The 14,332-nt window shown below is 53.9% G+C and overlaps 1 protein-coding gene across 4 annotated transcripts; it reads left to right on the top strand.

The window, feature by feature from the left end:
* Window positions 1-923: 923 nt before the first annotated feature.
* Window positions 924-12,075, top strand: LOC121852700 (osteoclast-associated immunoglobulin-like receptor). Of its 4 annotated transcripts, XR_006086217.1 has the most exons (9): window positions 927-1,183; window positions 1,906-2,000; window positions 2,429-2,464; window positions 3,259-3,552; window positions 5,013-5,297; window positions 5,796-6,080; window positions 6,590-6,874; window positions 8,484-8,861; window positions 11,032-12,075. XR_006086217.1 is itself a non-coding variant. In XM_042346595.1 (8 exons), exons 2-8 carry the CDS (start codon window positions 1,970-1,972, stop codon window positions 8,639-8,641), a joined length of 1,374 nt encoding a protein of 457 aa, XP_042202529.1. In that variant the 5' UTR covers window positions 927-1,183; window positions 1,906-1,969; the 3' UTR covers window positions 8,642-8,904. The 4 variants fall into 4 exon arrangements, 3 of the variants coding, with proteins under 3 accessions (XP_042202530.1, XP_042202529.1, XP_042202531.1); XM_042346595.1 differs by lacking the exon at window positions 11,032-12,075 and having other exon boundaries at window positions 8,484-8,904; XM_042346596.1 differs by lacking the exons at window positions 6,590-6,874; window positions 11,032-12,075 and having other exon boundaries at window positions 924-1,183; window positions 8,484-8,904.
* The last annotated feature ends 2,257 nt before the right edge of the window (window positions 12,076-14,332 follow it).

The following is a 14,332-nucleotide window of genomic DNA, read 5'->3' as shown; positions in this document are numbered from 1 at the left end:
TCTAATCCCTGAGCTACAGGGGCTGTGGGGTGCGAGGGGAGGGTCTAACCCTGAGCTACAGGGGCTGTGGGGTGCGAGGGAGGGGGTCTAACCCCTGAGCTACAGGGGCTGTGGGGTGCGAGGGGAGGGGTCTAACCCCTGAGCTAAGGGGAGGGGTCTAACCCCTGAGCTACAGGGGCTGTGGGGTGCGAAGGAGGGGTCTAACCCCTGAGCTACAGGGGCTGTGGGGTGCGAGGGGAGGGGTCTAACCCCTGAGCTACAGGGGCTGTGGGGTGCGAGGGGAGGGGTCTAACCCCTGAGCTACAGGGGCTGTGGGGTGCGAGGGAGGGGTCTAACCCCTGAGCTACAGGGGCTGTGGGGTGCGAGGGGAGGGGTCTAACCCCTGAGCTACAGGGACTCCCCCTGCTCTCTCTCCCCCCATAGCCCTGATCAACTCCACTCCCCCGTTCACTCTCTCTCTCCCCATAGCCCTGATCAACCCCACTCCCCCCCTCTCTCTCTCTCTCTCCCCCCCCCGCAGCCCTGCAAACATGTCCTTCCCCTAAATCTCTACCCAACAGCAACGCAGGACATTTACACGGTGACCACCGTGGTTGGTTGGTTGGTTGGCTAGTTGGCTAGTTAGTTAGTCAGTCAGTTAGTTAGTCAGTTAGTTAGTGCTAACCCCCCCCCACCCCAGTGACTGGTCAGCAATGCCCCGGAGGTTTGCGGTGAATCAGAGGAGGAAGTAACCGAGAATAACCAGAGTGTGAGCCACTCAAACGGGGAAGCAAGAGATCAGGCGCGGAGGGTAAACACAGAATGTTCCCCATCTGTGGTTATTCCAGTCTAAATACTGATTGAAACCCCCCCCCTCCCCCCTCCCCACCCCCCGTCTCTGCCTCCGAAACCTTTGGAGGCGCTTCCCAGGAGGTGTAGTGACTGTGCGTTTGTGTGTCTCTCAGTGCGTGTGTGTGTGTGTGTGTGCGTGTGTGTGGTTGAGGGGTGAGGCGAGTGTCGCAACGATTCCTGTAAAGGGCGTCGTGAGCCTCGTTAGTTCCGCTTGGTCTCTGCAGAGACGGAGAGAGAGAGAGAGACAGAGGGAGAGACGGACAGGCGGACAGACGGACAGGCGGAGAGCCTTGAGTCGTCGATTCCCAGCTCTGAGAACTCGATCAACATCCATCTCCAAGCCACAGCTCAGGTGTTGTCTCTGGGGGTGTGTGTCACAGCTCACACCGTGTATGTCAGGCTGTCTCTCACTGTGTCTCTGTGTGTGTGTGTGTGTGTGTGTATGCGTGTCAGGCTGGCTCTCACTGTGTGTGTGTGTCAGGCTGTCTCTGTGTGTGTGCGCATGTCCGGCTGTCTCTCAGTGTGTGTGTGTGTGTGTGTGTGAGGCTGTCTCTCACTGTGTGTGTGTGTGTGTGTGTGTGTGTGCGCTCATGTCCGGCTGTCTCTCAGTGTGTGTGTGTCCGGCTGTCTCTCAGTGTGTGTGTTTGTGTGTGTGTGAGGCTGTCTCTCACTGTGTGTGTGTGTGTGTGTGTCAGGCCGTCTCTCAGTGTGTGTGTGTGTGTGTGTCAGGCCGTCTCTCAGTGTGTGTGTGTGTGTGCTCATGTCCGGCTGTCTCTCAGTGTGTGTGTGTCCGGCTGTCTCTCAGTGTGTGTGTGCGTGCACGCGTGTCCGGCTGTCTCTCAGTGTGTGTGTGTGTCAGGCTGCCACTTTGTGTGTGTGTGTGTGTGCACGTGCGCGCGCGTGTCAGGCTGTCTCTCAGTGTGTGTGTGTCAGGCTGTCTCAGTGTGTTTGTGTGTGTGTCAGGCTGTCTCAGTGTGTGTGTGTGTGTGTGTCAGGCTGTCTCAGTGTGTGTGTGTGTGTGTCAGGCTGTCTCTCAGTGTGAGTGTCACAGCTGATCTCTTCTGCTTCCCCTAGACACAGACAGAAGGCGCCCCCACCCCCAGGACCTGCTCCTCTCCAGCCCCTCCTCGTCCTCAGGATGAAGCCACTGTTCCTGTTTCTCCTCCTCAGTGAGTATCTCTATCCTGACCAGTGACATCCTGTGTAGGGCAGGGTAGGGGGGGGAGGTCAGGGTGGGGTAGGGCTGGGTAGGGGAGGGCAGGATTGGGTAGGGCAGGTCAGGGGAGGGCAGGATTGGGTAGGGCAGGGCTGGGTGGGAGGGCAGGGTAGGGCTGGGTAGTGTAGGGGAGGGCAGGTCAGGGGAGGGCTGGGTAGTGTAGGGGAGGGCAGGGTAGTGTAGGGGAGGGGAGGGCAGGATTGGGTAGGGGAGGACAGGTCAGGGGAGGGCAGGATTGGGTAGGTCAGGGGAGGGCAGGGTGGGGGAGGGCAGGATTGGGGAGGGCAGGTCAGGGGAGGGCTGGGTAGTGTAGGTGAGGGCAGGACAATGTGGCTGTGAATTCCTGTGTTAATTATTCTCGCTCTGATCTTGTTTTGCCAGCGACGTTACTGGAGACAAGAACAGTGGGAACTGCAGGTCAGTGACATAATGTCTCACACACTCACACACACACACAGACACTCTCACAAACACACAAACGCACACACATACATACACACAGACACTCTCACACACACACACTCACACACATTGACATCCACATATAGGCACAGACGCACTCACAGACACTCACATACACTCGCACACACTCACCTACACACTCACACACACACGCACATATACATACACACAGACACTCTCACACACACTCCCACACATTGACACATACATATAGGCACAGACGCACTCACACACTCACAGACACTCACCTGTACATATACACACACACACACACACTCACACACATTCATTCATCCACACTCTCATACAAGCTCACACACAGCCACACACACACATACTCACACACACACACACACACATGTGAACACACACATTCACACACACACATACTTACAGACACCCACACACACTCACACACACACGTAAACACACACATTTACACACACTCACACGCATACATACTCACACACATATCCGCACACACTCCCGGACACTCAAACACACTCACACACACACACTCACAAACACAGACAAAGACACCCACAAACACAGACCCACTCGCACACTCACAGATACCACATACACTCAGGGTCACACACACACACACTCACCTACACTCACACACACACTCACGCACGGACACACACACACACACACACACACACATAGGGTGAGAGGAAGGGATGGGTGTGAGGTGTGAGACTGGATCAGACTGTGGTCGTTTGTGAGACTATTTCATTGTGTTTCAGCTTCAGATCCGCTCCAGAAACCCACCATTTCCCTGAAGCCAAATTCCCGTGAGTTCGTGAGAGGGGAAAGTGTTGAGATCTCGTGTTCTGCTGATGGTTCTGGCGACAGGTTCTCTTTATACAGAGGCGACGGGTCTATCGATTCAAAACGTCCTCCCGCGGGCAGCGACACAGCGACATTTACTGTGTCAAACATCACAGCGGGAAAATACAGCTGTCAATATAGTAGGAAAAGACCAGGATACGGGTATTCATTATCACCACCGAGCGATGGTGTGGAAATCATTGTAAAGGGTAAGAGCGACAGCCTGGAATCTCTCACACAATAACCTGTTTGTCTTTAGATGATTCACCAACAGACAAAGAGCTGATACAGTCCCTGTAGCTCAGGGGTTAGACCCCTCCCCTCGCACCCCACAGTCCCTGTAGCTCAGGGGTTAGACCCCTCGCCTCACAAGCCACAGTCCCTCTAGCTCAGGGGTTAGACCCCTTGCCTCGCACCCCACAGCCCCTGTAGCTCAGGGGTTAGATTCCTCGTCTCGCAAGGCACAGTCCCCTGTAGCTCAGGGGTTAGACCCCTCCCCTCGCACCCCACAACCCCTGTAGCTCAGGGGTTAGACCCCTCGCCCTCGCACTCCCACAACCCCTGTAGCTCAGGGGTTAGACCCTTCGCCTCGCACTCCACAGCCCCTGTAGCTCAGGGGTTAGACCCTTCGCCTCGCAAGCCACAGTACAAAACACAAGAGTCACTACACTTTACAGTACATACTGTGAAGCGCTTTGAGGCATTATTATCTCAAGGCACATACTGTCTCAGAGTCTTGGGACTCCCTCCTGATGTGAAATATAATGTATATTAATATAATTTGTTGTTATTGTCCCACAGGCTGAGACCGGGTGGAATTTGGGGCTGATATTCGCTGTCAGAGTGTTGGAGAGATTATTTCGCTGTGTTTTATTCCCAGATTCATTCCGGAAACCCACCATTTCCCTGAAGCCGGATTCCCGGGTGTTTGTGAGAGAGGAAAGCCCTGAGATCTCATGTTCTGGGAATTATCGGGGCAGCAAATTCTCTTTATACAGAGACGGAGAGTTTATCACATCACAAACAGCTCCGGGCACGTCAACACGGCAACATTTACCCCCTCGGAGATCACAACAGGAAATTACTGGTGTCAATATAATATAACCATTGAGGGACGAGGGGTCACATCACCAGAGAGCGAGCGAGTGGGAGTCAGTGTCTGGGGTAAGAGTGAGAGCCTGGACTCTCTCACTGTAAAATCTCACACAACAACAACAACTTGCATTTACACAGCTCCCCTCACATGGGGTAGTGCTCAGAGAGCTTGCGCGTGACTGACACCAAGCCGGGGCGAGAGGGAGGGGGGGGTGGGATTGAGGGAGAGAGTGAAAGAGAGGAAGGGGGCAAGATGGAGAGAGTGAGGGAGAGAGTGAGTGAGGGGACAAGGTGGAGCGGTTATGGGAGAGAGAGAGAGAGAGAGAGGGGGGAAAGTGGGGGGCAACGCAGAGGGATTGAGGGAGAGAGAGAGTGTGAGAGGACAAGGTAAAGGGATTGAGGGGGAGAGAGAGAGAGAGAGAGAGAGGGGGAGGAAGAGAGTGATGAGGCACACTCCACCCTCTGTCCTCAAGTCTCCTCGGTTCTGGGAAAGATGACGTCAAACTTTCCCCCGAACCGAACCGTGTCACAGAGCGAGTGTTGGAGAGATTATTTCGCTGTGTTTTATTCCCAGATTCACTCCGGAAACCCACCATTTCCCTGAAGCCGGATTCCCGGGTCTTCGTGAGAGAGGAAAGGCCTGAGATCTCGTGCTCTGGGAATTATCCCGGCAGCGAATTCTCTTTATACAGAGACGGAGAGTTTATCAGATTGCAAACAGCTCCGGGGAATAGCAACACGACAACATTTACCCCCTCGGAGATCGGGGCAGGAAATTACTGGTGTCGATATAACATAACCATAGAGGGACGAGAGTTTGTATCACCAGAGAGTGAGCGAGTGGGAGTCAGTGTGAAGGGTAAGACTCACTGTAAAATCTCACACAATAACCTGTTTGTTACCTGTGACCGGCTAACCCCCATATCAACCTGTCCGCTCTCTACCCCCACCCTCCCTCCCTCCCTCGCCCCCTCCTCCCCTCCCTCCTTCCTTCCCTCCCTCGCCTCCTTCAAGCCCCGTCTCAACACCTCCTCTTCGACCAACCCCGCCTTCGGTCACCCTCATACCTCCCCCACACACTCTCCCAGCACCCCCCATACCCTCCACCTATCCTTGCTCCACCCACCCTCCCCGCCCTTCCCTCCCCCTCCACCCCCTCCTGATCACGACCCCCAACTCGGGTGCAAACCCCTAGCTGTCCAGGCCAGCGCCTTGAGACATCCTCCGGACGTGAAATATAACGTATATCAAGACAACTTGTTGTTGCTGTCTCACAGGCTGAGACCGGGTGGAATTTGGGGCTGATATTCGCTGTCAAGAGTGTTGGTGAGATGATTTCGCTGTGTTTCCTTCCCAGATTCACTCCGGAAACCCACCATTTCCCTGAAGCCGGATTCCCGGGTGTTTGTGAGAGAGGAAAGCCCTGAGATCTCGTGTTCTGGGAATTATCGGGGCAGCAAATTCTCTTTATACAGAGACGGAGAGTTTATCACATCACAAACAGCTCCGGGGCACGTCAACACGGCAACATTTACCCCCTCGGAGATCACAACAGGAAATTACTGGTGTCAATATAATATAACCATTGAGGGACGAGAGGTCACTTCACCAGAGAGCGAGCGAGTGGGAATCAATGTGTGGGGTAAGAACGAGAGCCTGGACTCTCTCACTGTAAAATCTCACACAACAACAACAACTTGCATTTACACAGCTCCCCTCACATGGGGTAGTGCTCAGAGAGCTTGCGCGTGACTGACACCAAGCCGGGGGCGAGAGGGAGGGGGGGGTGGGATTGAGGGAGAGAGTGAAAGAGAGGAAGGGGGCAAGATGGAGAGAGTGAGGGAGAGAGTGAGTGAGGGGACAAGGTTATGGGAGAGCGGTTATGGGAGAGAGAGAGAGAGAGGGGGGGAAAGTGGGGGGCAACGCAGAGGGATTGAGGGAGAGAGAGAGTGTGAGAGGACAAGGTAAAGGGATTGAGGGGGAGAGAGAGAGAGAGAGAGAGAGGGGGAGGAAGAGAGTGATGAGGCACACTCCACCCTCTGCCCTCAAGTCTCCTCGGTTCTGGGAAAGATGACGTCAAACTTTCCCCCGAACCGAACCGCGTCACAGAGCGAGTGTTGGAGAGATTATTTCGCTGTGTTTTATTCCCAGATTCACTCCGGAAACCCACCATTTCCCTGAAGCCGGATTCCCGGGTCTTCGTGAGAGAGGAAAGGCCTGAGATCTCGTGTTCTGGGAATTATCCCGGCAGCAAATTCTCTTTATACAGAGACGGAGAGCGTATCGGATCGCAAACAGCTCCGGGGAATAGCAACACAACGACATTTACCCCCTCGGAGATCGGGGCAGGAAATTACTGGTGTCGATATAACATAACCATTGAGGGACGAGTGTTTGTATCACCAGAGAGCGAGCGAGTGGGAATCATTGTGTGGGGTAAGAGCGAGAGCCTGGACTCTCTCACTGTAAAATCTCACACAACAACAACAACAACAACTTGCATTTACACAGCTTCCCCCCCCCCCCCCCCCCACGTGGGGTAGGCCTCGGAGAGCTTGAGAGTTATGACCCCAAGCCCGGGGCGAGAGAGAAGGGTGGAGGGGGGAAGGGATTGAGGGAGGGAGTGAGAGAGAAGGAGGGGAGCGGGCAAGGTGGAGAGATTGGGGGAAAGAGAGTGAGGGGGCAAAGTGGAGAGGTTATGGGAAAGAGAGGGGGGCAAGGCGGAGGGATGTGTGGGGTAAGAGCGAGAGCCTGGACTCTCACTGTAAAATCTCACACAATAACCTGTTGGCTTTCTTTCGAGCTGTTCCTGATTGAATTGACCGAAGGCATGGTTGGTTGAAGGGGGTCTTGAGATGGGGCTTGAAAGAGGTGAGGGAGGGTGGGAGGGAGGGAGTGAGGGAGGGAGGCAAGTGAGGGAGGCAAGGTGAGGGAGGAAGGGAAGGGGGAATGAGGGAGGGAGGGAGGGAGGGGCTAAGGGAGGGAAGGGGTGAGAGGGAGTGGGGGGGAGAGGGAGGGAGGGAAGGGGTGAGAGAGGATACGAAGGGGTGAGAGAGGGAGGGAGGGGGTGAAATATTTAGTATTCTTCATTGAAGTGAAGCCTCCAGTGTCTCTAACATGGAAACCGCTCTCAGTTTTCTGCGGTTTAAGATGTTTCGGGGCAGGTTCGAGCTCGTAGCGAGGAGAGAAAAGACGCTTTAATCCAGAAAATTATTCCAATTGTGTTTCATTCCCAGATCCATCCCAGAAAGCCACCATTTCCCTGAGTTTCGGGGAGCGCGGGAGAGAGGAAAGGCTTGAGCAATTTGGGCCTATGTTTCTCTGGAATATAGAAGAATTAGAGGGGATCTTGTAGAAACTTATAAGATCATCGAAGGGCAATGATAGAGTAGATAGTGGGAGATCGTTTCCCCCGGTTGGAGTAACTAAAACCAGGGGTCACAACCTTAAAATCAGAGGCCAACCCTTTCGCACTGAGTTGAGGAAGAACTTCTTCGCTCAAAGGGCGGTGAATGTATGGAACTCACTACCCCAAAGGGCTGTTGGCGCTCAGTCCTTGAACGTATTCAAGACTGAGAGCGATAGATTTCTTATTGCAAAAGGGATTAAGGGATATGGGGATAAGACGGTGGGGGGGGAGGTCAGGTTATTAGCTGGAGTTAGATTAGAAGATCAGCCATGATTGAATGGCGGGGCAGAGGCTCGAAGGGCTGAATGGCCTCCTCCTGCTCCTACATGTTATGTTATGTAACCACGTCTTCCATTCCAACCACAACCGTGTGTCCTCGGGTCAACGGTTTCCAGAGAACCGTAGACACATCCAGCCCAAATGGGGTCTGTGCCGCTGTGTTCAAGAGCAATCCTTCCAGCCGCCCCGCAAGAGGAAGCCCCGGGAGTATTGAGCAATCCATTGGCACGTGGGAACTATCTGAGGCCTTGGCGATGGGTTTTCCAGTCGCACAACCAAAAGCTCCGCCACTGGAGTGACCGTTGATTGACCAGTGTCGTGTCTGTGTCTGTGTCTGTGTCTGTGTCCGTCTCGCAGGTTGCTCGGCTGCTCAGAACACGATGAGAACTATAAACGTGCTCCACATCTGCCTGACGATCGTCATGTCGCTGGTAATTATGGTCCTGCTCTTCGTTGAATGCCGACCAACGAGAAGAGACGCCAATCGAGACAGGGTTGTTGAAGCAACCTCTTGACTCTCCTCAAAACTCTCAGGGCTCCAAACCCGACTCCACATCATCCTCCGGCTCGGTCCACCTGAACCCTTCTCTCGGTGTCGCTTCCCGCCTTCGCTTTGGCCTCGAACACCCTGATCCGCTCGCTCACCCGGGTTCTCTGCCTGTCTCCTCTCGGGAGAAGCTTTGCTCCAAGACGTACCGCTCAACCACGAGGTGTTTCGGGGGTGATTTGAAGCCGGTAAGGTCCCAGAAACAGCCGTAAAAGCGTAGAAACCCTGAGATTGACCGCAGAGAGGAGGCCGTTAGGGGCCCATCGTGTCTGAGCGGCCATTTTGAGGGGATTCCCTTCAGTCTCATTGACCTGACCTTTCCCCCCGGGGCCGATTATATTTGGGGGATTGGTGTACCAGATGGGGAAACCGGGGTCAACGGTCCAGGACACTGTCCATGACCTCCCTCGCTCCCTCTCTGATCCCCTCCCCTCCCTCCCTCCCTCTCTGACCTCCCTCCCCCACTCCCTCCCTCCCGCTCCGACCCCCTCACTCCCCCCCAATCCCCCACTAGGTCAGCGCCTCCGCTCGACTGGCACCCACCACCCTGCTGCTCGTCCCCCGCTCCCTCCACCCCCACCGTTGGAGGTTGCGCTTTCAGCCACTGCACCCTGAAACTCTGGAACACTCTCCCGCAATCCCTCTGCCTTGCCCCCTCCCTCTCTCTCCCTCAATCCCTCTGCCTTGCCCCCTCCCTCTCTCTCCCTCAATCCCTCTGCCTTGCCCCCTCCCTCTCTCTCCCTCAATCCCTCCATCTTGCTCCCTCTCTCTCCCTCAATCCCTCCATCTTGCTCCCTCTCTCTCCCTCAATCCCTCCGCCTTGCCCCCTCCCTCCCTCCCTCCCTCTTCCCCTCAATCCCTCCGCCTTGCGAGATCCCAACAAGACTCTACAGTCCAGACCCATCGACTCGGGACAGATTCACGGACCGCGTTTTAACACATTTCCTCAGACCGAGTGGCGTTGACTGAGCGTCGCTAATGCCTAGAGTTGGTTTGCGAGAACATCGATTTGGGTCCATTTCAGGCAAATCGACGATTCTCGACTTAAACGGGGAACCGATAATCCGTTTCCACGTCTGATTGACGCCAGACTACGGCACTACCTCACCCCTCACGCGGCTGAAACCCTGGTCCACGCCTTTGTCACCTCAAGGCTGGACTACGGGAACTCTCTCCTCGTCGGCCTTCCCGGCCCTCCCTCCACACTGCAGGTCATCCAGAACTCTGCAGCTCGTGTGCTGTCCCGCACCAGACACCGCGACCACATCACTCCCACCCTCGCTCGCCTCCACTGGCTCCCCATCCCCCAGAGGATTGATTTCAAGATCCTCATCCTCACCTACAAGGCCATTCACGGCCTCGCTCCCTCCTACCTCTCCAACCTACTATCCCCCTACCTACCTGCCCGTACCCTCCGTTCCTCTGGCTCCGGTCTGCTCCACGTCCCCCGCCCCAACCGCCCGACCATCGGTGGTCGGGCCTTCAGCCTCTCAGCCCCAGGCTCTGGAACTCCATCCCCAGTGCCTTCGCCGCTTCCTCCCTTTCCTCCTTCAAGGCCGGTCTCAAAACCTTTCTCTTTGACCTTCAGCCTTCTGCTCCCCTCTCGACTCTCTTCCCCCTCCTCACTCCCTCCCTTCCCTCCCCTCACCCTGACCATCCCCCTCCTCGCTCCTCCCTTCCCTCCCCTCACCCTGACCATTTCCCCCCTCCTCGCTCCCTCCCTTCCCTCCCCTCACCCTGACCATTTCCCCCCAATGCTCGGGTCATGACCCAACTGTGCAGCGCCTTGGGACGTCCTCCCGACGTGAAAGGCGCTTTATAAATGGAATCTTGTTGTTGTTGTTGTAAATATCACGTTCGCGAGCGACACTTTTGTCTGTGTATCCGACAAAGCCTTTGCCTTCTAATAAAAATAATAATCCTGGCATTTGACCCCCACACACCCACACACACACTCACAGACACACACACTCACAGACACACACATACACCGACACACGCACACCGACACACACACACACACACATAGACAGACAGACACACACATACACACCGACACACATCGACACACTCACACATACACAGACACACAACACTCACACATACACAGACACACTCACACAGACATACACTCACACACAGACACACACACACAGACACACACACACACAGACATGTACAGACACACACACACGTACACAAAGACACACATAGACACACACACACACACACAACCCGGTACAGGCAAAACACACAGTGTGGGCACTGCCCTCCTGCTCCATAGTTGGGCACAGTGAGAATTCAGAGGGTTTTCAGTCGATGGCTTTCTGTTGTCCACCTGTCCCACTGTTTGTACAGAAAGTCGGGAAACCGGGAATACTAACGGGAACCACGACACCTTCGACAAATAATATCAACAGCGACAACAACCAACATGGATTAACAAGGCCATTCCTCATCAAAGCCACTTTACTGTGTTGTTTATGTTGATGTTGTTGATGTTGTTGTTGAAGTTGTTGAGGTGGTTGTTGTTGTTGAGGTTGTTGTTGATGTTGAAGTTGTTGATGACGTTGTTGTTGATGTTGTTGATGCTGTTGTTGTTGACCTACTGCTGAGGAGCTGCGAAGTGGAGCCGTGTGATTTGCGGACAAAGAAAGGAACAGCAAAAAAAACGGGCGACCAAATGAACATTTTATTGGCAGTCCCAAGAAGATCCCGGCTTTAGCCGGTCACCACGAGACCAGTCACTACACCTCAGTCTCCGTCCCGAACAAAACGTGAACGACGACTAATTATTAACAAAAATTATTCATAATAATAATAATAAAGGTTAATACTTTTTCCTTCCATTTGATATAACGCATCGGAAGGTCCAACCAACAGTTGAATTGACCGATTAATTATTATTCTCATTAGTTTTACGGAAGGAATTGATTACCCGCGGAAAGCGATCGGCCGATCGACTACCGATCGACTAACTTATTATTATTATTAACGACCGGGTTCTCACTTACCGCCGGTCCGAAACTTTTAATAATAAACATTAATTGATGCAACGCTTCAACCTTCGCTCCGTTTGACGCAGAACCTGTTGCTATCTGGAGATTTCTGTCAGCGCAGTATTGATTGATTGATTGATTGATTGATTGATTGACTTCTTTATTTGGCCCAATAAATATACGATCAATTCACTTGGTAGCGTATCCCGTGAAGCGCTTTGAGACGTCTCGAAGACGTGATGAGGCGTTGGTTCAAACGCAATTCTTATGCTTATATTGTCTGGAGCTCAGTTTGGCGACAGAATGTGGGGATCGAGCCCCCTCTCGCCCCTCCCGCCCCCCATGACAGTCTCTCTCTCTCATACTCTCTGTGAGTGAGTGTCTGTCTGTCTGACTCACTCAATCACTCACTCACGGTGACGGGTTTCCGTGTGTGTCAGACACCCGGCCGGTCACGGGGACGGGTTTCCGTGTGTGTCAGACACCCGGCCGGTCACGGTGACGGGTTTCCGTGTGTGTCAGACACCCGGCTGGTCACGGTGACGGGTTTTCCGTGTGTGTCAGACACCCGGCTGGGAGAAGAGTTTGGAATAAATCATGCGATATCAAACCCTAAAGTTTTTGTTGTTGTGATGGTTGTCGTTTGCTGCTGTTGTTGTTGTATTTGAGTGTCAGCCGGACTGGGCTCTACACTTGAGCTCTGACTGACGAGTAGACAGAATAATCATCCGGACTGGATCTCCTGTGAGTTTTCGGCTTCAGGTTTGCTAAATTCAGATTGGCGTAGATTACATCGTCGTCCTGAAAACACAGCAACAGTCAGCACATCTACTGCCGTGCCTGTGTGTGTGTGTGTGTCTGTGTGTGAGTGCGCGTGTGTCTGTGTGTGTCTACGTCTGCATGTGTGTGTGTGTCTGTGCGTGTGTGTGTGTGTGAGCCAGGCTGACACACACACAGACACACACACACAGCCACCGAGTCAGACTGACACACACACAGCGACTGGGCCAGACTGACACACACACACACACACACACAGCGACTGAGTCAGACTGACACACACACACACACACACACAGCGACTGAGACAGACTGACACACACACACACACACACAGCCACTGAGCCAGACTGACATACACACACACACACACACAGCCACTGAGCCAGACTGACACACACACACCACACGCACAGTAACTTACACTGGTCACCGCTGGAGAGGGCTGTGGCCGAGGAAATCTGGTCACTGATGCGTCTGAAATAAACGCAAACGATATGTAATGACCTTCTCGACGAGAACAACATTAACAATAATAATAATAATATTAATAAACATTAAATACAATGAAATTACCCTCAGAAACACAATATTCGTGTTGGAATAATAATCCAGTTTGATGTCGGTGAGAGAGAGAGAGCGAGAGAGAGAGAGCGTCGAAGAGAGGGAGTGTGTGTGTCGGAGAGAGAGAATGTGTCAGTGAGAGAGAGAGAGTCAGTGTGACGGAGAGAGAGTGTGTGTCAGTGAGAGAGAGAATGTGTCAGTGAGAGAGAGTGTGTGTGACGGAGAGAGAGAACGTGTCAGTGAGAGAGCGCGAGTGTGACGGAGAGAGAGTGTGTGTGTCGGAGAGAGAGAATGTGTCAGTGAGTGAGAGAGTGTGTGACGGAGAGAGAGAATGTGTCGGAGAGAGAGAGTGTGTCAGTGAGAGAGAGAGAGAACGTGTCGGAGAGAGAGAGAGAGAGTGTGTGTCAGTGAGAGAGAGTGCGTCGGAGAGAGAGAGAGAAAGTGTGTGTGTGTCGGAGAGAGAGATTGTGTCAGGGAGAGAGAGAGAGAGAGTGTAGTGTAGTGTGTTGGTGACAGGCGTGTTGGTGACCAGGCGTGTTCGTGACACGTGTGTTGGTGACCTTTCTCTCTCGGCTCAGACACAGGAAACACGCAAGACTCACATGTTACGTTGCTGGTTTCCAGGTTGATTCCGGGCGACGCATCACTTAAACACAAACACAGAGCAAAGCCATGAATTTATACACACCATCAAGTCCTGTAGCTCAGGGGTTAGACCCCTCCCCTCGCACCCCACAGTCCCTGTAGCTCAGGGGTTAGACCCCTCGCCTCGCACCCACAGTCCCTGTAGCTCAGGGGTTAGACCCCTCCCCTCGCACCCCACAGCCCCTGTAGCTCAGGGGTTAGACCCCTCGCCTCGCACTCCACAGCCCCTGTAGCTCAGGGTTAGACCCCTCCCCTCGCACCCCACAGCCCCTGTAGCTCAGGGGTTAGACCCCTCGCCCCGCACCCCACAGCCCCTGTAGCTCAGGGGTTAGACCCCTCGCCCTCGCACCCCACAGCCCCTGTAGCTCAGGGGTTAGACCCCTCGCCCTCGCACCCCACAGCCCCTGTAGCTCAGGGGTTAGACCCCTCGCCTCGCAAGCCAGAGGACCCGGGTTTCCCGGGTAGAACAGGACAGGGCGAAACCTGAACCAAGTTTCCTTACTAATTATTATCACCGCTCTTAAATCTCCCCTCAACCTTCTCTGCTCTAATCCCAACCTCTCTCCCGTCCCTTCGCGGAACTGTGTGGGTCCCAGACATTTGGCTCGTCGCCGAATAAATACTCTCACCTGCTCGCCTTCCGTCTACGACACCTTCCTGCAAGAAAAAAA

The sequence above is a fragment of the Callorhinchus milii genome, unplaced genomic scaffold (genome assembly GCF_018977255.1).
Source record: "Callorhinchus milii isolate IMCB2004 unplaced genomic scaffold, IMCB_Cmil_1.0 Scaffold1078, whole genome shotgun sequence".
NCBI classification, from domain to species: Eukaryota; Metazoa; Chordata; class Chondrichthyes; order Chimaeriformes; family Callorhinchidae; genus Callorhinchus; species Callorhinchus milii.
Note: the sequence above shows the minus strand (reverse complement) of the source record. Positions and strands in the feature narration are given on the sequence as shown.

Coding starts and splice junctions, on each gene's coding strand:
- LOC121852700 (XM_042346595.1), top strand. CDS start 1,970: ATGAAGCCACTGTTCCTGTTTCTCCTCCTCA. Junction 2,001..2,428: donor GTTCCTGTTTCTCCTCCTCA/GTGAGTATCTCT, acceptor TTGTTTTGCCAG/CGACGTTACTGGAGACAAGA. Junction 6,875..8,483: donor AGTGGGAATCATTGTGTGGG/GTAAGAGCGAGA, acceptor TCCGTCTCGCAG/GTTGCTCGGCTGCTCAGAAC.